This window comes from Leptidea sinapis, chromosome 3, assembly GCF_905404315.1.
Source record: "Leptidea sinapis chromosome 3, ilLepSina1.1, whole genome shotgun sequence".
Classification (NCBI taxonomy): Eukaryota; Metazoa; Arthropoda; class Insecta; order Lepidoptera; family Pieridae; genus Leptidea; species Leptidea sinapis.
The window spans coordinates 7,911,467-7,939,257 of NC_066267.1; the positions used below are offsets into that span (position 1 = coordinate 7,911,467).

The 27,791-nt window shown below is 34.3% G+C and overlaps 2 protein-coding genes across 3 annotated transcripts; both read right to left on the reverse strand.

Moving 5' to 3' along the window:
- Positions 1-891: 891 nt before the first annotated feature.
- LOC126979346 (tRNA (uracil-5-)-methyltransferase homolog A) lies at positions 892-19,807 on the reverse strand. Its single transcript, XM_050828587.1, has 11 exons — positions 19,568-19,807; positions 19,340-19,490; positions 18,905-19,080; positions 11,103-11,423; positions 9,039-9,176; positions 8,063-8,178; positions 7,575-7,683; positions 7,008-7,130; positions 6,277-6,469; positions 2,397-2,615; positions 892-1,085 (listed from the first exon to the last, which is right to left on the reverse strand). Exons 1-11 carry the CDS (start codon positions 19,685-19,687, stop codon positions 961-963), a joined length of 1,791 nt encoding a protein of 596 aa, XP_050684544.1. The 5' UTR covers positions 19,688-19,807; the 3' UTR covers positions 892-960.
- Positions 19,808-21,909: 2,102 nt separating this feature from the next.
- On the reverse strand, positions 21,910-26,226 carry LOC126979347 (AH receptor-interacting protein). 2 transcript variants are annotated; one of them, XM_050828589.1, is made up of 7 exons: positions 26,011-26,226; positions 25,674-25,859; positions 25,183-25,345; positions 24,924-25,110; positions 23,654-23,691; positions 23,549-23,618; positions 23,038-23,111 (listed from the first exon to the last, which is right to left on the reverse strand). In XM_050828589.1, the coding sequence occupies exons 1-6, from the start codon at positions 26,077-26,079 to the stop codon at positions 23,614-23,616; spliced, it is 648 nt and encodes a 215-aa protein (XP_050684546.1). In that variant the 5' UTR covers positions 26,080-26,226; the 3' UTR covers positions 23,038-23,111; positions 23,549-23,613. The 2 variants fall into 2 exon arrangements, with proteins under 2 accessions (XP_050684545.1, XP_050684546.1); XM_050828588.1 differs by having other exon boundaries at positions 21,910-23,111; positions 23,549-23,691.
- Between the last annotated feature and the right edge of the window lie 1,565 nt (positions 26,227-27,791).

The following is a 27,791-nucleotide window of genomic DNA, read 5'->3' on the forward strand; positions in this document are numbered from 1 at the left end:
AGCCAAGCTTGGAATCATGCCCTGTGACCAGGTAGGCTGCACCTGGTGCTGGAAAGTCCAAGGTACATTTTAAAAAGCGTAATGTTATCAAACCTCTTGGTTTCATAACACGATCTAAGTCTCTTTTACACAATATATATGAAGTTTTGTGACTTCTTAATAAGGCACCCCGCACCAAACCAGGACTGACGCAAGATGATAAACACGTGTGAAGCTTCTTTGGAGTGGGAGACTGCCTTGCACAAGATGCCGGCTAGATTATGGGTGAAGGGCGCCCATTTCTAACTAAGCAGAATTAGCAGTAATGTGTAAGCATTATTGTGTTTCGGTCAATAGGGCACCGAAGCTAGTGAAATTACTGGGCAAATGAGACTGAAAATCTCGTCTTAATTTGACGAGTGCAATTGTATTGCCGCGTTTTTGGGTTTTTCAAGAATCCAACGAAACGGCACTACATTGTAATGGGCAGAGCGTATCAAATTACATCAGCTGAACGTCCTGCTCGTCTCGTCCCTTATTTTCATTAAAAAAAACTATGAGCGTACACATTTTCATTTTCATTGGTCTAGTGTTCTTTATTTGGGAAATATTTCTCACCAGTGAAAATATCCGGACGGCAATCATTTTGACGCAGCCACTCTATTTAAATGTATCACAGAAAAATGTAAGTAAAAAAAAAAACATTTTACGGTATTTAGTATATGAATAGCGAAAGAGGAACAAAAAATGCCTTTGAGACATTTTTGATCTGTTGTTTTCACGTTTACTTAAAAGCGTTAAAAATGAAAATAGTTCCTGTGCAAAGGAATACGACGATAATTTACAGAGTTATTCTTTTTTTACATAATTTATGCAATCATTGTTTATTAGTTAAGAAATGAAAGACCTTCAAATATCCAATCAAAATATATTATACACGAGGTACATATTATAACAAATTACAATTTTAATAAAATGATCTTATACATTATTTACATTTTCAACAGCTGTGGCATTTTCCGTAGATTTATCTTCAACGACCATTTCTTCCACTGTATTTTCAGAAATTACCTCACTATTTGCTTCTGTCGGTTTGGGATCGGCTGCTAAAATTATAAAACACATTTTATGAAATTCGTTCTGATAGGACAAAGGAAGCTCATTTGTCATTGCAATGGAGTGGAGATGTACTGAAAATGATCCAGGTTTAGAGCTCCAAAAAGAACAGCATGCATGAAAGGATGGCGAGTGGAAGAATCCGGAAAAGTATTTTAGGGCTTTGGCAAAGAAAACCGACCTGTTTCTTCTTGGTCTTTTCTCCCAGTCTTATAGAACCTGTCTCGTACGACTTTTATTGTAATGTATGTAATTTATAATTTATTTGTACATGTAAAGTTTTTTTTTATGGAATAGGAGGACAAACGAGCGTATGGGTCACCTGGTGTTAAGTGATCACACTCTCCTGCAACACCAGAGGAATCACAAGAGCGTTGCCGGCCTTTAAGGAAGGTGTACGCGCTTTTCTTGAAGGTACCCATGTCGTATCGTCCCGGAAACACCGCACAAGAAAGCTCATTCCACAGCTTCGTGGTACGTGGAAGAAAGCTCCTTGAAAACCGCACTGTAGAGGACCGCCACACATCCAGATGGTGGAGATGATATCGTAACTTGTGGCGTGTCGTGCGAAGGTGAAATTCGGCGGCAAAGATAAAGATTATAAACATACAACTCACTTTCCTACTGATACCATAGATTGGGAATGGAGCGACCGCCCTCAGGCTATTAAATAATAAGTTTTATTGTACGACATTACATTGTAACCATAATTTATGAAAAAAAAAGAGCCCGCTGAGTCTCTTGCACCCGTTTTTCTCAGGTCTGAGGCATACTTTTTCGAAAGGGTGATAGTTTTAGACATTCAATTAGTGATATGTTTTACAACATTATAGCCGTCATCTGTCAATCTACCAATGACTGCACGTTCCACACAATCGAGTGAATCGCTTTTTGCTTAGAGTTTCGCTAGGCTGGTGTACACTTTTATAATAAAGCCCATGTTCAGGCATTGTCTATAAATAAATTTGATTTTTTTATTAAAAAAACAGCTCAGTCGTAAGTCCTACTGCTCCACAGCTGAATATCTAAGCGATCGGACAGACTGGGTCAAGATTATAATTATTTTATAGCAATGAATTTTGTAATAATTGTATATTTTAGTAAAAGAGCGCAATAAGACAATGCTGGGAGAGTTTCTTGCTCAGTTTCTTTTCTCTCAGAGCGCCATTTGTTTCCGAAGCGGTAGTCGTGTTTGAACTGATATCAATTTTGAGACAGTATTTATGCCTATCATTTTGGTTTGCTCCATAACTGACAATTTATTTGCAGTTTCTATATATAGACTAGCGCAACTTTCTTACCTGCTCTCTCAAAGAGCACAATGAGTTCGACGTGCTTCGTGTAAGGGAACATGTCGACTGGCACCGCTCGTACTGGGTGGAAAGGAGCGCCCTTCAGCGTCTTGGAGGAGGCTCGGCACAGGTCCACGAAGTTCTTGACGACTGACGCCGGACTGCACGATATGTATATCAACCGCTTCACTTGTTCATTGTTACGGAGCGTTGTGATTGCGTTCATGTCTGTAAGTTGTTAACTAATATTATTATAGTCCGGTCAATTTAGTCATAATATGCACGTTTCCATGCCACCTATGATACAACTTTTATAAATTTTTGAATCGTTATATCTCAGAAACGGTGGCTCGTAAGAAAAAAGTATTGATACATTTTTATAGATAATTTTATGATCTACCATTTTTGTCTGAGGTACTTTTATGATAAAACTTACCGTTTTGCTGAAAATCGCGAAAAACTCATTCATTTGACTTTTCACCTTGAATAAAAAAAAATCCATACATGGAATTGATGGAGAACTTTTAAACATTGTTTATAATTATGTTTTGAACAATTTCACTCATTTTCAGCTTGTTGGGACGTTATGTAACTTCACTCTGATTTTTTGGTCTAAATTGACCGGACTATTATAAAATACACGAATGCCTAACAACGATTGCGAAAGCTCTCGGCGCGCAGACTATTCGATTCAACAGTGGCAGGGTAACTTCGATTTTATGCGATAACCGGTAAGGTCGATTTTCAATTTGTGGACATTTATATGCTTGCGATTAATAGATATAAAAGTATATTATCCAGATGGTTCGAAGGCGCTCCTATGTCCGATATAAACTTCGAAACACTATATCACAGCCCCAAACCACCCGGGTTCATTGGAAAACCTTTAATAGGGGTACCAGCACAAAGGAGGCTTTTAGTCGGCTCGGGACGTGAGCTCCGTTTCGGGGTCTAAATACGTAAATGTTTTTTCTCCTATCCAAAAAAAATCCACAGAATAGAAAGTAGTAGTACAGAAGTTTCACTTAGAACTTTCAAGAACTTACCTTAAATGTTTTCAAACTTTTCTCATCGCGGAACTTTAACATGGTAATTAATACTTTCCGCCGCGGCCACGATTCATGCAATTTTATCGAAATATCAGCATCAAATTAATAAAATAAAATATATCGTGAGTATCCATAATAATAATAACTATAGTTACCTTAAAAGCCCTCTGATAAGATTCATTTTAAATCGTACTCAAGGTCCATATTAATTAGTTTTCGTATGGTACGATTTACTCAAATTTCAAATTCAAATTCAAAACCACTTTATTCATGAAGGTCACGGAAATGACACTTATGGATGTCAAAATAATAAATACAAATATTGTTTCTTATTGAATTTACCGCTACTTCGTAAAGGTTTGAGCTAATGAGAAGAAGTAGCAAGAAACTCATTGCCACTCTTTTAAGTCAAGATGTACATTTTAATTACATTTTTTTAGTTAGTTAAATATTATTATTTGTTAGTTAAGTAAATATTATATCAGTTTCATAGTTTTAATATTGTAAAAAATAAATAAATAAAGTGTAAATTTAAGTAAAAAAAAAAGTAAATTAATAATACTTATAAACACAAGAGTTATTGAGTATAGTAGATGCATCAATCCACACATACCGTAAATAAATAGTCATTATGTGAGCATTTCATAAAATAAAATATATAATAACTTTAACTTTAAAGGAAATAATAGTAATTAAAAAACTCATCAAGCAGACCTCCCGGTAACAAGATCATCCAGCCACCACGAGTAACACTCGTTGACGAGCATGCCACATGGACCAGCCATCGCCTCCCTCGACCATATTTTAGGGAAGGGAACGACCCGCCCCACGTAGCCGCCACAAGCAGAGGGATTTAAGCGAGCAATCAGACTTACATATTGAGTACCTACTCAGAGCTGAGGCGAAAATGGCAACAGGAGCCACCTTCTTGTTAGCTCTTTAATTGAAGCTGTAAAGTCGATGGCCAATCTGATAAAGCCAAATGTTAGCTAAAAGCTTTTGGCAACCGAAGTGACAACAAACTACCTATTATTATTTATTGGAATGTTGTCATTACTTGGCGAAACTTTTTTTTATAGAAAAGGAGGTATATAACCTGGTATTAAGTGATCACCGCCACCCACATTCTCTTGCAACACCAGAGGAAACACAGGAGCGTTGCCGGCCTTTAAGGAAGGTGTACGCGCTTTTTTTGAAGGTACCCATGTCGTATCGTCTCGGAATCACCACACAAGGAAGTTCATTCCACAGCTTTGTAGTACGTGGAAGAAAGCTCCTTGAAAACCGCACTGTGGAGGACCGCCACACATCCAGATGGTGAGGATGATATCCTAACTTGCGGCGTGTCGTGCAAAGGTGGAATTCGGCGGCAGGTATCAGGTTAAACAGCTCTTCGGAACACTCCCCATGATAAATGCGGTAGAAGAGGATTTCTGAATACTTTACTTGCCATTTGGAACGATTGCTCGGTTTATTTATGGCGTAAGGAGGTTACTATAATCAACGTAATTCAATTAATCGTGATTGTGCATAGCTCGTTACAAAACTGAAATTAATCGAGACAGAACTGTTATACTCAAACTTTATGTCATATACGTCGGACGAAGAAAATTCACAATGAAAATTCACAAAATATAATAATTTTCGTTCCTGTTATATTTATTTATCTTGTTCAAAACGTAGAAAACGCAATGGACTAAGTGCCTATCGAAGAAATATATTAAGGCGAAGAATAAGCAGAAAACACGCAAACATGGTGTTTTTAGACAAGTTTTGTGGTAAAAGTATAGCATTTCGAGCTATGAACACTACTTAATCCTGTTACACATATCCTAAGTCTTATTTGTAGGTTGCTTATGCTTTTGGTTATAGTTAACACTGCCGAGCCTTTTTGAACTACCATTTTTCTTTGAAGTTAAACAAGTTTTTTGGCATGGCGTGACGCATTTTTTTGGTACTTCTCTCAGAATAGTTATTCTTATAGCTTGTACTCTTTTGTGTAGGTTCATTTGTTCATTTAGTAGTGAATAACGAGGATTGTAAGCATATAAACTATTTTCCACCCAAGAATTTTGAAAATATTGGCTTTGTTACATAGATGACGGGCCGGTAGCCGTGAACTCATATCGCCCAAGGTCGCTGGCATTTAGTGTCGCCTTAATGAAATTACTGCTTGACAAGCATGGTAACAGTTGAATGATCCTTTTATATAAGAGAGGGCAAACGTGCAAGAAATCTCCTTTCATTCTTCGTCCTTTGCTTTATTATTTAAATTTTTACGGCTTGTAATTATGCAATATGGCAATTTAACTAGATTAATTTGCTATTTTTAAAGTGATATCCTTCAATTCTGGGATTAATTAAATTAAACTTGTAACCAAAATTTATGAACGCTGCGGGACCCTAACGCGACCTCTCAGGCTCCGTCTGAGCACTCTTCCAACTGAGCCAGCCGTTCAATTGACGTATGTTTCGAAAATCTTAGTATGCCAAGTTCTCAGGTGGTGTCTCCATCTACAGGATCTAGGTACTTTACAATTGATGACCTGCTCCACTCCAAAAATTGCATATTAGGACGTTGACTTGAAATATGGCTCTTGCAAATGTAAACAGTTTGATATTTTTAAAGTGATATCCCTCACTTCACCACCATACGTCACTAGAACGATTGGCTCAGTTTGAAGAGCGCTCAGACGGAACTTGACATGTCACGGATTCGAGTCTCGCATCGCTCATAAATTTTGGTTACAAATTTAATTTATTTAACTAAACCTAGTTTATGTTTTATAGGTACGTGGCGCAAGATTTTAGAAGGACTAATTTTCATAATGTACACTCACGCAAACCGGCTCGCGGCGGATCGACGACGGCGATGACGTCACCGTGTACGGCGCGCGCGAGTACCGCCGGCAGCGTGTGCTCCGCCTTGCCCGCGAAGAACTCGCAGTTATCGATCTGGTTCAGTTGGGCATTGGTCCGAGCGTCCGCCACGGCCTGCTCCACTAACTCCAGACCAAGGACTCGGCCGCAATGCTGCAATTAGATGGCCTTTTAATACATTAGAGAGGGCAAGTGGTTCACTTGTTGGAATGTGGCATCCCTAATATAATAACATTGACAACATGATTGATAATAGAATAGATAGTTCATGATTCGGACTCTTCTGACGAATGATCTTTGTCTAGTACAGCGATTAGAATATTGAATACAAATTTTGAATGTAATTTATTCAAATAAAAATGTTTTGAAGCCCTGAAGCTTTGTTTACATTTTTTATCCGGTCTCGTTGGCCTAAGGTACTATACGCATAAAAATCTCATCATCCTAATCTGAATTAGTAGCAGAACTACACTTAGTTCTACCTGCAATATGCACTGTTCATCAGAGGCAGTATAGCCAGCACACCTATGTCTGCCCCAATAGTGGTGCAATGATACTGTTGTCTCCGATTAGAAAGGTCACAAGAGACATTCCATCTTTCAGACTTGATGGACAGCCACAGTACCATCAGATCAGGGTAATATTGTGAGTTCATCACATTAACAGTATCTTTTCCTCATGGAAGTAATACCTTAGCGAAGCAGAGTCCGATGGTTCCAGTACCGCAGCACACGTCCACGAGGGTCGAGTCCTCGGTCACGTGACTCAGCTCGATCGCACTCTGGTACAGAATGCCTGCCGCCGCTGTGTTTATCTTTAAGAATAAATAATTTTACATTCATTAAACATAATAGACTATTGTAATACTAAGTAGGTGCAGTACGATAACATTTTATAATATTTTTACTTTCACACGTATCTACAATGCAGGGATGGATCGTCTCATTTACCAGGTTCAATCAGCAGTTGATAGGCTTGCACAGATCCCCTCCACTGAAGTTGTAATTTTGGGTGCAACGGATAGACTACACGAGGCAATCTATAAAATAGTCTACCCACCAAACAAAACACATCTCACGTCGGTTCAAGTGAGAGAGTGTTCTTCATTTTTCTCCCTAACCCCAAAGGTTATTTAAATGACAGATTATAATATCATGATAAACCAAAATGTACTTAGTATGTGCTGTGTATAAAAATAGAGACAATTCAGCTATGTTTAAAGCTGTACAGCATGTTAATGTAAAAATTTTGTAATTACCTGAAAAAATGCTTCCGGCGATATCATGAATTGGCGCCCAAGTATAGAATCAGTGAGATGTGTCAGCCCTGACAAATGTATCGGCTTCGCTGCATTTTCTCCAGCCCTCCTAAATTTATATTACAGGCATACATATAGTCAGAATACAAAACGGCATGGGCAGGTCTTAGCTTTGTTAACTCCTATCACCCCAATAGAAGGTAAAAGAGATAGCAAATCCTCAAACCATTCAAAGGCAAGATTTTGATAGTAACATTTTGTCAAATATGATATTTTCAATCTGTGATAGTATTAATCAATAGAATGAAAATATTTTCTAGTTATGTGTTAGTTGAATACAATTCAAGTCTACCTAATAATAAATAACATAATTTTTACTTGAAAATATTGCATCATATTTTAGTAGCAAAATGGTTAAAATTTTCACACAAAGGTCTAATTTAGTGGTATTTTATTTATATTTGCGGTGGTTAAGTTGTAATATATACCTCTTAGATAAAAGCTGCAAGTAAACAGATTTAATTCCACATAGCACCGCTTCTTCTGAACTGAAGTATTCAACCAAATCAGATTTTAATTTCTCTGTTTCCTCTTGTGTTAGGCTCTGTTTAAAGACAATATTGACATTAATTTTTCAGCTTCAAAATCAAATGGTTGTTTAATACAGCCATTTAATTTGTTGTTAAAACTATCGGAATGTTTTACAAAGCGCAGGTCCGGCCACACATGGAGTATTGCTGTCATCTCTGGTCTGGCGCACCCCAGTATCTGCTCGATCCATTTGACCGCGTGCAACGCAGAGCAGCTCGAATTGTCGGGGACCCAGTGCTCTGTGAACGGTTGGATCACTTGGCGTTGCGTAGAGACGTCGCTTCATTGTGTGTCTTCTACCGTATTTATCACGGGGAGTGTTCCGAAGAGCTGTTTAACCTGATTCCTGCCGCCGAATTCCACCTTCGCACGACACGCCACAAGTTAGGATATCATCCTCACCATCTGGATGTGTGGCGGTCCTCCACAGTGAGGTTTTCAAGGAGCTTTCTTCCACGTACTACAAAGCTGTGGAATGAACTTCCTTGTGCGGTGTTTCCGGGACGATTCGACATGGGTACCTTCAAAAAAAGCGCGTACACCTTCCTTAAAGGCCGGCAACGCTCCTGTGATTCCTCTGGTGTTGCAAGAGATTGTGGGTGGCGGTGATCACTTAACAACAGGTGACCCGTACGCTCGTTTGTCCTCCTATTCCATAAAAAAAAATACAACCATAACATTTAAAAGTTTGTTGTTCATTTAAAGTGTATTCATCAATAACATTTCTCCCCCACATGTGTCTCCTAAATAGTAAATTAGTTGCCATAAAAATAGAAGCCATAAAGATGCATAGGAAGTAACGTATGCAAAGACAAGTCCACTAATTGGGCCTTTGTGACTATAAAAAATTCAACAACCATTCAGCCTTCATACCTGTGGCTCTATAGATACAATAATCATAACATCCTTGTTTTGTGTTGACTGTCGCACAGTTAGGCACTTCCAATATCCAGTATAATCTACTGGACTGTATGGTGGCATATTAGACTTCCGAACAAACTTTTGAAACAGCTGAAAGGAAACGAAAATGGTTAAAATAACTTAAGAAAGGAATTCAATCATGGTGTCTCAGTTGTAAGTAAGTGCTATGTGCTTGGTAATTGTCGGGAACCCACTGCTCTACGAACGGCTAGACCACTTGGCAATTGGCATTCATAATTTCATTTCATCTTCACACAAACTTGGATATTATCTAGATCATCTGGTACAAAATGGGTTTTTAAAAGGTAATTCTACTACTTCCAACTTAATATTATGCAGTGACCTCGTGTATGAATATATGGCACAACCCTCTGAAGTAGATGTCATATATACTGACTTAACTAAAGCATTTGATCGAATCGACCATTCTATACTTCGACACAAACTAAAATTTGTGGATATAAGAGGAAATTTATTTCGAAGGTTCTTCTCTTACGTCAGTAATAGATGCCAAACAGTAGTGCTTGGTGGCTACATATACCTGACGATGGAAATACCATCTGGAATCCCACAGGGATCATTACTAGCTCCCTTGATGTTCTCAATTTTTGTTTATGATATCTCTCAATGTTTTCTAAATTCTAGGATACTTTTATACGCCGACGATATGAAGATAATTTCTACAATCGCGTCTATTGAACATGAAATTAAGCTACAATACGATCTCATAAGATTTGAAGATTACTGTACTCATAATAAACAAGATCTAAATGTTAATAAGTGTTACACGTGCTCATTTACTCGAAAACCCAAACCGATTCTATATAATTATAAACTTAAAGGATCGCTACTTACAAGAGTTACCTCAATAACATCTACAATTTAAAAGTAAAATATACATCCTTTCTTATACAGACAGATGCAAGAAATTCCTTCCACTATATGAAAGAAGGCGAATAGCCGACCTCTTATATCTACTGAATATCGCAAACGGAACTATAGACTGTCCAGAGTTACTAGAACGCATATGCTTACGAGTCCATGTTAGAAGACCAGAACTGTTACATGTCCCAACCAACCAAAATTCATTCATTTTAAGGGCATGCAGGTATTATTATAACATTGTTAGAGACTGTAGCATAGATATAGATTTATTTAATACCACAGTAACGAATTTAAAACACCAGCTCAGCAAAAAAAATTTCAAATAATATCGAAAACAACGCCTAAATTTATAGAAAATAATAAGTTCAATTAGAATTTATACATATTTATTATTAAGTATACTATATTGTAGACTGAAGAGTATATGAATAAGCAAAATAGTATTCAATAAATGTCAGTCTTTATTGTACATGTGCGTGTAGATGCACGTCCGTTTATGTACAAAAATTTTATGTATAATAGATTAAAATTCTTATATAAACTAACTAATCTTACTTACCATGTCGCTAGATCTTATCTTAGATTTTAGTTATATTAATCTAACAATCTTTATTTTGTAATTAGCTAGTAAATATCTGTGAAAACTTGTAAATAGCCTTTAATGTAATTTTCCTAACGATTATTGTATTTAGCTGTAAGTTTTCCAATTACAATAAAATAAAATCTAGATCAACAATTTCCGTATTGTTTATGGTGTGGTTTTCAAGGAACTCTATGACTAGTGGCCAGCCACAGTGTGAAATGAGCTTTTGCGTGATTGAAAATCAGGTACTAAATGTCTAATATACTACTATGTCTTAAAGGGTATTTTTTATAAATATGTTACACAAATCTGAACACACAATGACATGGTTCAAGATAAAGAGTAAAGTCATTAAATAATACAAATTACAATTCATAAAATGTTGTTGACATTGTACTAATTAATCACTGCAACGTTAACATTTACATGTGTTTGATCAAAGTTTATGTATTAATCGAAATTAATGTCTTGTTAGTGTTAAAATTAAGCAGCTTAAATACATGAATAAACCTTGTAAACATTTTTGAAACATAAACATTAAGACCTACCAAAACTGCGGTTTTCATTTCTGCAGATATATGATTTAATGTTGCCACTGGAGCAACAGCAACAGAGCCTGCGCCGTAACACCCTAATCGGAATCCAACAGTCCACTCCTTAGTCTCCTCGTCAATACCAATAGAGAACTCACACTTGTTTCTGTACCCATCAATTACTGGTGATTTTAGAATAGATTGCAATTCAAAGCTTAATCCATCATATATTTTTCTATTGGCTTCAATACTGTTACGTTTACTTCTATCAATTTTCCAAAGATCGTTATCGAAACGACTAAGAATTTGCTTGATATCTTTGAATTTTAACTGGAGCTGAAACAACGTGTTAGTTAATAATAATATTAATAATAAAGCCTTTTATTCAACTAACGGCCGTTTTCAATAACCTATCTATTCTTAGTTTAACATAATAGAGGTAGACAAATCTATCCTTTTACGCTTACTCACATTTCAATAACCTATTGACAGATAGCATTAGACTATAACTATGGATAGATTAGATCTTGTCATTAAACGGTGACAGCAATGTATCCGTAACTTAAACTAAGGATAGATAGGTTATTGAAAACGGCCGTAAAAAAACAATAGAAATTTTATATCTAAATTATATAAAATCCAGGTAGTCTTCAGCTGTTTGCCAATTGGCATAGGCCTCCTCCAACCTTTTCCACTCCTTTCTGTCCTTGGCAAGATCTAGGTCACTCCTGCAAATTTGGCCAATCGTTCTCCCATCTTTGGCGGGGTCTTCCCCTATATCTTATGCCATTCCTAGGATATCATACTGTGACCTTTTTGTTCCACTTCACCTTCCCCCTACTCATATTCCCAGCCCATTTCCATTTCAGTTTCCTAATATTTGTTCCTATGTCTCGTACCTTTGTGCTTTTCTTGGTGTCTTTTAACCTAACTCAGTATTTTTTCTTGATCCTCATCATGCTTCGATCCACTGCGTGCTGGCATATATTTAATTTCTTAAAGTTTAATTTGGTAAGGGCCCAAGTTTGGCTTCCATACGTCAATACAGAGGGAATGCATGTTGAACACTTTAGATTTAATTGATATGTGTTCAGTTCTTTATGTTTCATTATTTCTTTCATGCTCCAATATCTTTTCCATCTATTTGCTATTCTCCTGTTGATTTCTTTTTCTATATCTTCTCTGGGTGAAATAATTTGTCCTAGATAGACATATTCATCCACATATTCTACTTCACTCTGGCCAACTCTGATGGTTTCTTTCTTAGGTCCGTTGGTCATAGCTTTCGTCTTCTCCATGTTCATTTTTAATCCCATAGTGTGACTTTCTAATGTCAGACCATTTGCCATGACATTCGGTGCGTGTGGGGTTTTTGCAAAGAGAACTATGTCATCTGCAAATCTTAAATGTTGATTCCATATCCGTCTCAATTTAGTTTCTAGATATCATTTCAAGAACTGCCGAGAAAAGTTTTGGGGAAAGCGGGTCACCTCGTCGCACACCCATTTGTATGGTTCTAAATGGTTCACCTTTCTTTTCTAACTGTATGTATGCTGTACTTCCCTTGTATATCTTCCTCAGCATTCTTTTGTTCTTGCTTTCGATACCTTGTTCTTTTAGGGCCTTGCTGAAGTCTACATATAATATGTAATATAATTGGTTGTATTTATAGGATTTTTCTATGATCTGCCTCGTAACATGTATATGGTCCAAAACACCTTTATGAAAATCTGCTTACTCATCTGGTTGGATGTCATTTAATTTTCTTTCTAATCTTCTTAGCAGTATTTTAGCAAATATTTTGCACAGATTGGACATAAGGCTGATAGGACGATAATTACCTATGTTAAGTTTGTCACCTATTTTATATAAAAATTCTATATTAGATTGCATCCATTGTATAGGGATAATTTCAGTTTTGAAAATTTCATTAAATAGTTTCGTGATTACTGGTACTTTAAATTTTTGCCATTATTAAGATTTCATTTTCAATATCGTCTGTCCCTGGGGCTTTGTTTTTACTTTGGGACTGTAACACTGCTTCCACCTCTCATTGTAGTATATCGGGTACGCTCTCATCCTCATCATCGTATAGTATTATTGATTCGCCATGTTTCTCTTGTGTCTTTTCATATAATTTTTTTATAATATGATGTAGCGATATCTTTAATGTCTGTTCTTCTGTTCTGTTCTATTCCTTTCATATTTCTATCTTTTGTAACCCAATCTTTAGATTCTAAGAGTTCTTTATAAGCCTTTTTTGTTTCCCCTGTTTTAATGATTTGTTTTCTATTTTCTCTCTTCTGTTCTGCTTTCTATCCTTTGTCATACCCTGTTTTATATCTTTACTCAACTTTGATATCATTCTTCAAGGAGATTTTTTGTTTTTGTTGATAAATAGCTTCCCTTCTTTTTATTATTAGTTCCTGTACTTTTTGCTAGTTTCATAGAAGTCTCTAACCAGTTATATTTCTTTTGGATATCTAGGTTCCTAGTTTCCTTATCAAAGTCTGCACATCTTTTGGAAGTATATTTTTTGCTTCTTCTAGCTTTGTAATACTCAGTTTAACATCAAAGTTCCTCCTGGGTCTTTGTGTCTTTGTAAGTCGTGTTGTGAGATCTGCCATGACAATTCTATGGTTAGTGTTTACATTAAATTTATTCACAACATTTAAATCGGTGAAATATCTTGGTTTGTTGGTGAGAATACAATCAATTTCATTTTTGATTTTCCTCATGGCGATACCCATGTCCATTTCCTCGAACTTTTCTTTCTAAATTTGCTATGAAGGATAAAGAGGTTGTTTTCGAAAGACGAAATGAATGAAAAATATGAAAATTTACTTTGCTCAGACCGAGAATGTCCCATTTGATATCATTAAGTGCATAATATAGCTCTGCCAGACTCTCATCCAATTTTAGGGTTAAAACATTAATTAAGTGTTGTATTTTGTGATGGGGTGATTTTTAGATTTTTCTTTGTTGTTACTGTTGTTTCCTAGTGAGAATATATTATATTCAATTTGGTTTTATGTAGGTTGGTGGGTGTAGGTCTAATTCCCCATGGGGACCAACCGGGTCGGGGAATGTCAATTTGGTTTTGTTGATAATAGTTGTTGCTGTGGTGTTTTTATTTCGGCTATCACCTATTTCTAGTTTTTTGATGTCTCCTTTGTATTTGAATTGACTTTGCTTCTTAATGATCCTTCTGTTGGATTGCTTTTTTGATATTTTAGCAGATTGGTGTAACTTTTGTTTTCCTGGAGCTTTGCTAAAGATGTTTAGGGGAGTAGATAGTGGGGTAAATGGGGTTCTCTTCCTTTTTTCTGGTTCCGTTTTGTCTTGTATAATTAGTTTGCCATTCCTTATTGTTGCATACTTTTCAGATTCTCTGGCTTCCTTCATTTTTGGGATAAGAGCTTTTCTTTCTTCCAATTCCTTTCTCGACAGGTCTTCTGTTACATAGACTCCTTCTGGGAATTTTTTCTTCTTTTTCAAGATTTCGGTTCTTCTCCATGCAAGAGTACACGAAATTTTTATAGGTCTTGTTTTGTCTTCTGTCTTTTTCCCTATTCTGTATACATTGCTCAGTCCCCTTTATCCCAGTCATGTTCCTCCTTCTTCTGAAAAGTTCTATTACAGTATTAATTAGTTCTAGATTGTTAGCTTCTCTATCTTCAACCCCATGCAGTAGAACATTATTTTTCCTCAATTCAAGTTCCAGATATTTTACTTTTGATTTCAGTAGCAAAATCTCAGACTTCATAGCTTTGTTTTCTTCTTTTATTGGCAACAGTTGTTCTTTAATACTTTTATTATTGCTGATAGTGTCAGTTATGGTTTGGGTTTGTTTATCATTTTGTTTTATAATCTCATCCTTTAAAGTGGCCAATAATATTTTTATTTGCTTGTCCATACTTGGTGCCACTTTTCTACTAATTGGTAGGTCTAGGACTGATCTGGCAACACTTTTGTGAGTTTTGACAATAGTTAGCCTTTCGATTTTTGTCTATACTCTGTGGTATTTAACTTATACCCCAATTAGATTTTTATTAGAGTTGAGACGTACTAGGCAAAATGCAATACTAGGTATTACGGTGACTGTGACTCAAAAGTAACAGCGACAAATACCTGTTACAAAATACTAGCTGTTATTTTAATACTATCTGTGATAATATTATACTAGCTACTGTAGTGAGGCGTATATTTTTCGTTGTTTGGTGTTACTTGTTAGCGCCATCTATACATATTACATAGTACTTTCTCTTCTGGTAACTTCGAATTTCAAAAGTTCTGTTTAGGTAAAGCTGTACAGACCTATTAATTATTCTTATAGTTTTGATGTAATAAAAATAATCATTATAATTTCGTATTCATTATGTTTCAATACTACCTATGCTTAAACAGTGATCCTTACCTAGTACACAATAAAAATGTGCCCTTATCATACAAATAATTCAACTATAAAGTAATAAATAAGTAGAAATAAACATCATAAAAATATATTATTCAGTAGGTACTATCAAATTACCAATATAGGTTTTTTCTTTTGAAGAGGTGAGCCGTATTTTCCTGCTCGTAGGCATAATATAACTGTGAATAAATACGATTACGAAAAATCAGAGACAGGGTCTTCCATTTGAAATTTACTTCAATATTTTAATTAGGTACCTATCTAATCTTAACAATAGTATGTTAAATAAATGTAAGAAAGTGATGTATCTATTATTTACAAATGTTTCTAAAAGAAAAATATTCAGTAAGCAATAAAAGTAAACAGGGTTTTTCTTATCCCATATATTTTAAAAGAATAGTTGAACCATAACTATTTTATTACCTATTGAATTAAAAATAATATAACAGACCTACAAATCACACAATTATAGCTGTATCAAAATACTGTTAAAAAAATACCTACTAAATACTCCTAATTATTTGTTCAATAACAGGTATTACTCAAATATCAATTGCTACTAAAATACTAGCTGTTATTAAATATTTGTTCAGTAACAGTTGTTACAAAAATACTAGGTGTTATAAAATACTAGTTGTTACAAAATACAAGTTGTTACAAAATACTCCTAATACTTGTCACTGTTATTTTTGATATCCTGTCACAGTGACAACCGGTGATATTTTAATACCTGTTACAAATACCTGTGACGATAAAATATTTAAATTATTTTTAGAGTTTGTCTCTTGGACATTGCAACATGACTTAATTTTTCTAAAATAAAAGAATTTTTCTAAAATAAACGTAGCCTAAGTTACTCCTTATTACTTATGCTACCTGCCAATAAAGTCCCGTCAAAATCGGTCCAGCCATTTCAGAGATTAGCCGGAAGAAACAGACAGACAGACAAAAATTTAAAAAAATGTTATTTTGGTATATGTACCGTATATATTATGTTCATTTACATGTAGTAAAAAACGGTTATTTCAATATTACAAACAGACACTCCAATTTTATTTATATGTGTAGATTTATAGATGAAATATAATAAAAATATTAATATCCTTCGCTCATTATCTGGCGTTTGGTGGGGGGCTCACCCCTTCGCCCAAAGATTGCTTTACAATGCCATAATTCGTAGCCACATGGATTATGGCACGTTAGTTTTGATTCCAGGCAATAAGGCAGGTTTAGATAAGTTAGACAAATTACAGGCAAAATGTTTGCGCATTATATTAGGAGCTATGAAATCTAGTCCTATTAATGCTATGCAGGTCGAGTGTGTAGAACCTCCCCTCTCGCTTCGTCGACAGTTCCTCGCTAATAAACTGTTTTTTAAATTTGCGGAATTCCGGGATCACCCTTTGCTGCATAAATTAGAACAATTAGTTGGCCTATACAACAATAACCAAATTTCTCAAGATAAGAGATCATGTCTTGCCCATAGTTACCTATTGTACTCTCAACTCCCTAACCCCTTTTTTCAACTTTCGAAATTACCGCTATTCTCAATGCCTTTTAATGCACTCACCTTCCAACCCTTAATAATTTTAGATCTGGGCATTAATAAGTTCACCATAGAAGCTAACAAAACTTTTTCTCATGTTATGCATTCAGATTTCCAAAATTGGCATAAGATTTTCACTGATGCTTCTAAAATACACATGAGTCCAGTTGGTGTTGCAGTATGGATCCCCTCCACAAGAATTGTATTAAGTTATAGCTGCCCAACTGTCACTTCGGTATTCACAGGGGAAGCAATTGCTATACTTGAAGCTATTTTATTTATTAAGTCCCATGGCCTAAACAATTCTATTATATTATCAGACTCCAAAAGCTGCCTTCAATCCATCCTCTCAAATCCATTTCGCTCAAAAAGTAGGTTTCCAATTATACTTAAGATAAGAGAAAACTTGAAAGAGTGCTATGATCTCAACATCAACATAGTTCTAGCATGGATACCAGGCCATGCAGGTATAATCGGCAATGAAAATGCTGATGCTTGTGCCAGGTCAGCTGCTCATACAGGTTCCCAACAACATTCTCAAATCTTCTCTCATGACTTGTGCTCCACTTTGAAAATAAATATGTTTGAGAGGTGGTCATACATCTGGCAGGTTTCCAAAACTGCTAAAGGCGTCTTTTATGGTATACAACCTGTAATCCCATTAAAACCGTGGTTCTCGAAATTTAGATTCCCCAATAAATCAATAATATCAACAGTTTGCCGGTTACGCTTAAACCACTCTTGCACTCCAGTATTCCTAGCCAAATTAAGAATTAGAGACCATTCTCTATGTGAATGTGGACTTGATGAGGGAAATGTAGACCATTTATTCTTTAATTGCCCTTTAATGAAGTCTTCCTTGTACAACTTTATACCTCCTGAAATCCCCCGCCCCACCTCCATGAAATGCCTCCTCACCTTTGTTTTCACTCCTTTTGTAAATACTTTATGTAAATATATTAAACAGAATAATATTAAGTTATAACTAACACAATTCATATTTAAATAAGTAATATTATCAGTGTTTGTCCATTATAACCTAACAGCATGTATATGTGTTTCAGGTATAATAAGAAAATAAATCTGTTTTGATTCTGGGCACCTGTCATTACTATAATCACTTATAAAATCGTTTACACCGATCAAATGACACACTCTAAGCTTGTTGGTCTACTGAAACGTGACATTGGCGAGTTGTGGTGCCCCTTCCACAGAAGCCACTAGAAAGAATAGAATAAAATACCTGTGACGATAAATATGTCTCACCCCTAATTTTTATTTCACTGTACTTATCACTTCCCACAAAAGAATTATTAGTTTAAATTGTTCAACACTGTTTGTTTGCTATTTCAGTGCAGTTTATTCCTGATAAATCACTTTTGTACTATTGTAAAATGTGGAGACGATCAATATGTAATGTTCACAGTTTGACAGTCTTGACATAACAGGTTAGTTAGTTGTTTTAAACTAAAGACAATAAGCTTAATACATATTATTTTTTAAATAATTTGGATGAAAATAAATTAATTAAAAAGAAAATAAAATAATAATTATATACAACATTAATTATTCATAAATTTAGGATTTATTAACATTATTATTTGGGTGGCATAATATTATTATAAGCTAATCTTATTTTTTCTATTATCATACCTTGTCTCTCTGCATTTTTATAAGTTATCTACTACTAAAGAACTAAGTCAATTTCAGGAATTTCTGTACTACAAAGCCACTACATATTAGTTAAATAACTAATCAAGCAAAAATAATTTAACTTACATGTTACAACTACAACTTAATAAATTAATTTAATGCAATAGCAAATTGTTTTCAAATTAATATGACAGAGTCCATTACCTGCTCCTCATAAGGCAAATTCCAATAAGGTGTAACAGCATCTTTTAACCTTTCTTCTTGACTTTTTGATTCATCATGGTCTGTCTTTTGTCTCTTAGCATTTTGTGTTGCTTCTTGTTTACGTTTAACAAGAGGATCCGGTGCAGGTTTAGCAATATCAGCAATGAGGGATTTTCCTTTGAATTTAAAAATTACAATATTCAACAACTTGTAAACAATATTATAGTGCGCCAGGTCTTTGAATATAAGAGAGTACTCTACCTACTGAGACACTTCCAGTAATTGATTAATTATTGTAACTGAAATTTGGGACTAGCACCAAGAATGCAATATAAGGAAAAGGTATTCTAGAACTATGTTTAAATAGACAGTAAATATAATAGATACATTCGACTGAAATTTCGTTTATATATTTTTGAAAATAATAATTTATACCTTTCCATTGATATCCGTTTAGTGCTGTGATAGCTTGTTGACGATCTTCATTGTTTTGAAAGCAAGCATACAGCCAATGATTTCCAGCTTTCTGTCTTTTTATTTTACTCACGTTAAGATTCAATTTTTGGTTCATTAATTTCTTTAACTCCTACAAAACAAATACACCTATATATACAATTATTTAAATTAGATTAAGTTTCAGAATTATTTAGTTATTAAATTTACCGCTATTCCGTAGAACTTTGGAAGTCCACGAAGTTCAATTTTAAACTTTTCCGAAGAAAATCCCCCGCGATCGAGGTAAGCATATTCCTCGGGTTTTGATATATTAACATCTTCAGTCATATTAGTAACTAAATATAACACTTTGTATAGGCTACTGCAAATGAGAAATAGACTTTAATCACACTAACCAAATGTTTGTTTACAAAACATACCTACCGATATTTGTAGGTTATTTTTTATTTTTTTGTGTTTATGGCTCAGTTACTAGTTCCAGGCTGCCAAATAATCACTACCAGTCAAGTCTAATGTTTACCTGTCGTTTTATCGTAGTTTGTTTTGGAAATAAAAGGTGCTATATTCAGACTGTGGGTATAAAATATATGTATGGACTAGCTGATGCCCGCGTCGTCGTCTACGTGGACGCTATAAAGCAGCAAAAATACTATGCCTGCATCTAGCCTCTATGTTTCTCGAAATTTTGTGAACATTAATGGAAAATTAAATATTGATAATAATAGCATTTTTATTATGTGTAAGAGCAGTTTCTGTAGTTAAACCGTAATAGGTATGTAGATGACACACTATGTGCCGTGGAGTTTTTGTAGATATTTTAAAGTTCTATAATTCCTTACAACATTTTATTGTTCTATCATGTCCCCCGTACCGATACAGCCCGGGCACTTCAAGTGTACAGTCACGATCTGAATTGTATTGTTATCTTTTTTGTTGTTAATTATTAAGTTTCAGTTGGTCTGTTAAATCTAACACACTCGCACATACTCTATTAGTAGTTCAAAGTATAATATTTGCATTCGCAACAGTACCTACACATACACAGCTATCCTCCACATTTCGCTCTGCGCTAGAGTAACTATTTTTCATTAGGTACAATAAAATAAAATAATTATATTATTATACTATTAATTAATTAAAGTAATGTGTCTAAGGCGTACGCAACAGTACCCATGCGCAGCTATCCCTTCCCGTTTCTTTCAGCGCTATACATACGTGCCGTCACTTATACCTTATTTTTTTCACCACTGAACTTAGCCCTCTCTGCTGGTGGATTTGCAAAACTAATTCATGTTCCAATTAATTATCAGCACAATATGGCATTGTGCGGCACTGAGTCGCACTATGCTCTGTAATTGGAAAGCTACCAATACGTATATAAATTAAAATTAATTATAGCATTCCCGAAAGCACATAGTTTCACTTCTTTCCGCATTTACTTACACTGGCCTTTACCATGTAGGTACTACCTGTAATTATCTATTGGCCGCTGGATCAAAACCTACCTAAGTAAGTAAACATATTAGAAAGACTACTTACAACTTCTGTGCAAATGTGCAAAAACTAACAACACATAATTATCGATTTATATCACAAGTAGATATTGAACCTGAAGCTCCTAAAGCAGGCCGCACACCAAGCATACTTGTATCTTGATAATTGTGGTGCCACATCACAGAACACTTTTACTCTCGAGCGCCACATTTGAAACGCGACACAATTAACGTCCCCGGATATCTGTACGCGAGCACTAAGGAGTACCTACTAAGGACACATTTGTAGCGGGCGCAATCAACACTGTGTTGCGAGACGTACGCGCTACACGAACACAATCGAACACGTACGTTTTTTGTGTCGTGTATGTTTGCAAAAATGAAAGATAACATCAAAATTTTACGTTGAGTTTATTGCAGAGGTTGAAAAAAACCCAATATACAACCATACGCTCACTGATTATAGCAACAGACAGATTACAGAAATTATTTGGACTAAAATTGGCGAAAAATTCAAGGAGTAAGTTTCGAAATTTTAAAATTCCCGTAAATTGTAGAATCTTGATTAAGCGGATGAACCGAATAACGTCTTTTTTTCTAAGTAATCGCCACATCAAGAAATCGTCAATCCTCAGACGATGATGTCGACATTCTCAAAGCGGTGCCACGCTACAACTGTGCTGCCGATAAGCGCGTATACAATACATTTGTAGCAAGCTGATTTGTAGCGCAATGATTGTGGCGACACAAATGTACGATGCGTGTAGCTTGTGGCACTGGTGTGCGACCTCACTAATCCAAATGTGCTGTCACTGAGCTAAACAAATCTAGTTTATTATTGGCTGGTATCTAAATGATATTTTCTTCTTGGTCTATCAAACTATTCAATATCCAGAAAAACTACGAAAGCCCTTTCCGAAAAGGTGTGAGTATAAAAGTACGTTCCTTCTCTTGTAATAGAAAGCAATTCCAACTCAGAATAGCAGTCTGCTTTATCAGCCGATAATGCCACTCCAAAGAAGGTTGTGGCTTTTAACTTGTAATAAAAATACTACATAATTGAACTAAATTAATTTATTATAACAAATGTATAAAATAATTAAGTCTCCATTACATTTATTAAATAAACAAAATATTAGATATAATTTGATAAATATTCTACAAGGTAACTGGACTTCTTGTATAACAATGATTTAAATAGAATACTTATAAAATAATTAAAATGCGTGGAACCGAAATTTTACATTGGTTGTTTGGTAAAAATTAACATTTTTTATTTAATTAGACATTTCATTTCAATTCCAGAGCCAAATTTTCACGGCGAAAGCAAGACAGGAAAGAGAAAGTAATTTAATATAATTGCCAGTATGTTTAGCGCCATTTATTGCCTTAAAGGCGATATTTCCTGTAGAGGATTTAAGCTAAATTGAAGGACGGTGTTCTCGTTTTTTTAGTATTATTAAAAGTATTTTATTTAAATTTGTGATACTCGCGTAAATCAAAGAATATATAATATAAATGATATTAAAATTATTAAGTATAGACCATGTTCAAAACGTATTGAAGACATTCTTCTTCAGTATAATTTATCAATGTAGAAAATAATTTAAAATAGCGTCACTTATGGCGGAAAGGTATGTAGGTCAATTAAAGAGTGGAATTGACAAAGTCACTCTTCAATAACATGAAACTTTAAGTGTATAGAAAAACACCAGGTACTACTACATTATACTAAACTAATACGAGAACTTATTTTACACGGCGGGAAATGCTTAGGTGACGTCATAACACGGCGCGGCACTCAGTGTAGTGTGACGTCACATCGGTCAGCGGTCACTCTGCAGAGCCTGGCTAATTATTTCGACAACCATATTATGTCTTATCAGTATAGTAAAAAATTTCTTTACCTATTAATTAAGTTTTTAATACATGTAAATACTGTCAGGTAAATCAACTCTACTGCTGTGATTTAAAGTACACGCCGCCATTTTAAATTATTTTCTCTATTGATAAGACTCATATTTATCATAAAAATTATTTTGGCGTGTCTTCGTCTTTTACAAACAGCTTTTTCATAGCCTTCATATCTTGCTCGGCTTTCTGTTTGCGTAATAGCCTGATATTTTCAAGTTCATTATCAACAATGGCAGTCATTAAGGGGTTTATTGCTTTTAATTTCAAAAAGTCCTCTTCTGCTTGATCTGGATTCCAAGCACCAACATGCGCCTTGCCGCGCCTGTACAAGGCCTTTTCGTTTTCTAAAATTGAAAATTACTGTGACAATTTAAGTTTTTATGAACTAGACACATAGAGATTAACCAATAAACACACAAACAAACAGAATGATCTTGCTTGTGTGGTCTGAGTCAATGTAACATGGCCTTAAAATAAGCACATACACCCACCCGGTGACAGCGCTCATACAACTCCTCTAAAGCCTTCATTCAGGTTCAGCACATTGATTCAATTGTTTCACTTTGTGATTATAAAATGAGACAGAGCTGTCACTCTATGTAACACTAATTTAGGTAAAGTCAAGGGAGCCTGAACAGTCAGATCAACATTTACCAGAGTAATATTTAATACACATTAATAATGACAGCATTTTAAATTTGAATTTAATCGAGATGTTTGATACACCTTCACACATTATTTCTCTTTCTAGAAACTTAATTAATAATTACACTTAAATTACCAGGTTCATACTCCAAGATTGTATTACAATGTTGTATAACTGAATAGTAATCCCCTTTAATCAATTTACACTGTGCATAGTTAAGGAGTATTGGTAGTTTAACAGCATTAAATGCAATCCATTCGTCATCAGTTTTTCTTTCTCTGAAAAGTAAATTGGCTATTTATTGCAAGATTAAATACTTACACAAAAAAGGAGGAGGCCACACTAACACCAGATAATTGCTTTTAAAAGTATTATTGCAGCAGTAGCACACATGCTGTTTTCAAAATTGGAAAAATAAACTGGAACTGGTATTTTTATGTACAGAATCAAATCAAAAGGAGTGTCTGGAATGGTAATCACTGTCAAAGCATTTTCAAATAGTTATTTTAGAGCAAATGTGAAACAATTTAGTCCTTTTAAAAAAAAATTAAAAGATTATCTGAAACATTTCACGAAGACATTAAGATGACACATTTAGGACCTACAGAAAAAATTATGAACACAATTAATAGTTTGTGTAGTAGTGTTTTTTAAAATCTTCACTTTTATTTTTTGTCATTTCACATTGCTAAATATTAAAATTGTATAATTTTATATAAGAATTAAGATTCAAGTTTTTTTTAATGATTTTATTTTAAAATGTTGAATGTACCTTATCAAAGTAACTAACATAGAATTTGTATGTAAGTGAAAATCAATTGTTGATTTTTAATATTACTTAGGAGCTGGAACTAAGAAGTACATAATCACTAGATAGGCTTTGTCAATGGACAACTTTTTACACTAATTATGTAGACCCAAATTAGGCACATTAGGGATGGCCTGTAATGGGCGCCAGATAATAATTAATTTAATACAATGAACATAATTAAAAAAGTAAGGATTCCTTGTCATATTACATAACAGTGAGGATAGAAAACAAGCCGGTAAACATAAGCATAAAGGTGCTTCACTCTCTAATATCACAGCGCGGAGCCCTTCCTTTTTGACTAGTCCTTGCTTCATCATATAAATGTTTCCACATAATATGGGGATTTGAAGTTGATTCCTAGCTTATTAATTCAGGGTTACTAGCCTCTGGCCCTATTATGTGTATTCCTTTAAAAATTAATATCTAAACACTTTTATAATAAAATCCTGGCCTACATTCTGTCATTATCTCAAATTATTAATAATACTATTACTTTTAAGAGTGCATAAAGATAATTATGGGTGATTTTATTGCACCCTCACAGCGCTGTTTGTTTTCAAAGTTGTGATAGAGATTAATTTAAAATTAAAAAGTAATTTATTATGGTAATGCTAAAAACTTTTATCTAGCACAGGACCAAAGAGGTAGATGGCATATTTTCCTACTGTTCCTTAATTAAAAAATGGAATACATTCTTACCTAATCATTAATTGTTCAAGGATTCCTAAGGCCTGGGTATAATTATCTTCTGCTTCATTAAATTTCTTTTTGGCATACAATTCATTGCCTTTCATTTTCAACTCTGGCACTAGTTTTAATCTTTCTTGAATACTTAATTGCCAAAGATCCTTTTCATATTCATCTGATCGCTCAACCTTTAATAATTCTAAATGAAATGTTATTACAAACAGTTGTCTCTCAGTATGAGGTTCAACGGGTTTATTACAACTATACATACCTATTATGAACTCTAAATTACATGGATTACTTATTAGTTCATCTAGATCCGTATATCCTATGCCTTCCGTCTGCAATGTCATGGTGCATGTGTGTTTGATTCTATGCTGTTCCTGACCCAATTCTCTTAAGGTTTTTGACACAAATGGGTAACTATACACTAACTGAAAAGTATAATGATTAATTTGATCATTCCCATCTGTAATATTAATATTTAAGCAGTATATAAAAAAATAAAACTTTGTGATATACATAATATAATTTTATGATTCACTGACACCAATCATGTGATTAATAAGTTTTGTTTATACATTTGTCCCTTTATACTCAAGAATTGCTTGAATGATCTTGATGAAAATTGTTATGTATTAAAATCAGTTATAGTAGTAGTAGTAGTTATGGTTACCACCTTTCATCTTTTTTCATTTCATCTTTTATACCAGGTGTAAAACCGTTACAAAATTTGTGATGTATTTCAACTGGTATATTTACCTCTTTCTCAACAGTAAAACTAGCCACCTCTCCTATAGCCATCAATTGCACAATACTCTCCCAAACCTCTAATTTAAACTTGTGGCCAATGACTAGCACCATAGGCTCTTTCTTCCCAATTTTTCTACTGTCATCAATACATGTACGTTCTTTTCCCAATTTAAATGTTTTGAAATGGAAATGTACCTATGGAGAAAAAAATACAACCATTATTTATAAGGAAACTTCTTATGGCGATACTTGCTGTTTTTAAAAGAAAAATTACTGCACTATTTTTTAATTATGTTATGTAAAACTATGAAACAGTAAAACTCAAAACAAAAATTAAAAAACATACTTTACTTCCGTTCGCAATGGGAACATATTTTTGTCCAGCATAAATAATTTTTTTGACTACAGGAGGCATTCTTTAATAATTTTACAGATTTTTGGAAAACACAAAAAATAACTTAAGCTCCAATAATATAGTAGATAGATAACATTATTATTCTTAAATTAAACCTCCGTCTTATATTATATTTTTTATAGATGATTATTTTCTATCTACATCTAGTATCTAGGTTTATGTGTCAAAGTCAGATAATCATGAGTTTGACAATGACATCCCTTTATTATTCTAAAAGGTCACCGACTGCCCCAGCCCGCCCCTAACATAGAACAATAGTTTTGAGAGGGGTAATCTTAGGTGTTGTCTTAATATTATGACTAAAATGACCCCGAATGCACATTTTACGATACAATGTCACATACTCAACAAATTATAGGAAATGTAAATGAATTAAATTCAATAATGAAAAACATGTACTGATAATTATTAAATTATTTGTAAAAACAATTGTGCGGTTTTAATTTTTCCGTTTTAGTTTACGGACAAAGCATTTTTGTAGACAAACAACAAATTATTGGAAATATAAATAAATTAAATTCAATAATGAAAAACATGTACTGATAATTATTACATTATTTGTAAAAATAGTTATTGTGCGGTTTTAATTTTTTCCGTTTTAGTTTACGGACAAAGCAATTTTGTACACTTTTTCCCGGGCGTTGCAGCAAGCGGTTCACTTACAAGACAGCGCACGAAGATTGTTCTTTGTGGTATATATAATATACCTAATAATCTACAATTGCTATATCTGTATTATAACAGTATGATACGATACTACTGTATCGATTTGGTTCAAATTTTTATTATAATCCAATTAATTATCAGTAAATCATTGCTTGTAATAGGGACAAAATATCATAATTATATTGTTTATAATATTCAACATTCTGGATGTATTGAGACAACCAAGTATTTCACGTTTTACTTGTGCATTCCGCAGATAAATTTTACGCACGTACTAAGAATGGGTACTTTATTTTAGTTTATTGCAACAATCCCGTGGGTTGAAGTAATGACATATTAATATCAAAAAATAGGTTATATAGTCTTTTTGAATAATAAACAAGTTTTATTAATGTGCGCGCTAATATTTTACATAAAAACTTAATATAATGAAAATTTTATCACATTTCTAGCCAGAATCTCGAGCTTTAACCTTTTATTTCAATAACTTTGGTTCAAAAACATAGTTTAATTGAATGTTGATTTTATATACTTTTAACTACGTGAATGTATTTTTATATAGCCATAGGTGCAGTCGTTATGTAATTATATCGCTTTTAATAATGATGAATCTGGCGCTCGCCGTCGGATAATCTTAATCGCGTCATCGGGACGTTTCACAACTGTCAGCTGTCATTGGTCGGACGTTGCAATAACGCTAACAAAACTACCGTTGAATGGTAAGCAGACATATTATGTCTGTATAAAAAAGGACCGTTGAGTGGCAAGCAGACATATTATGTCTGCTCGCGGGAGGCGCGCGGATATTTTTTTTTCGTTAAATATACACTGTATTGTGTAGCTTGTCTTACTACAAGCTACACAATATACCACAAGAAAGGCAGAATTCTCAAGCAGCGCGAAGTTAGGGCACCCGTGTAAATACACGTAAGCATTTGTGTAAGCGTGTGTGTGTGTGTAACGGTTTTGTGTCCACGCAAGCTACTTTCGTTTAACTTTTTTCAATAGTTTTTGTTTTATGGTGTACATGTTTTATATGTATTGCT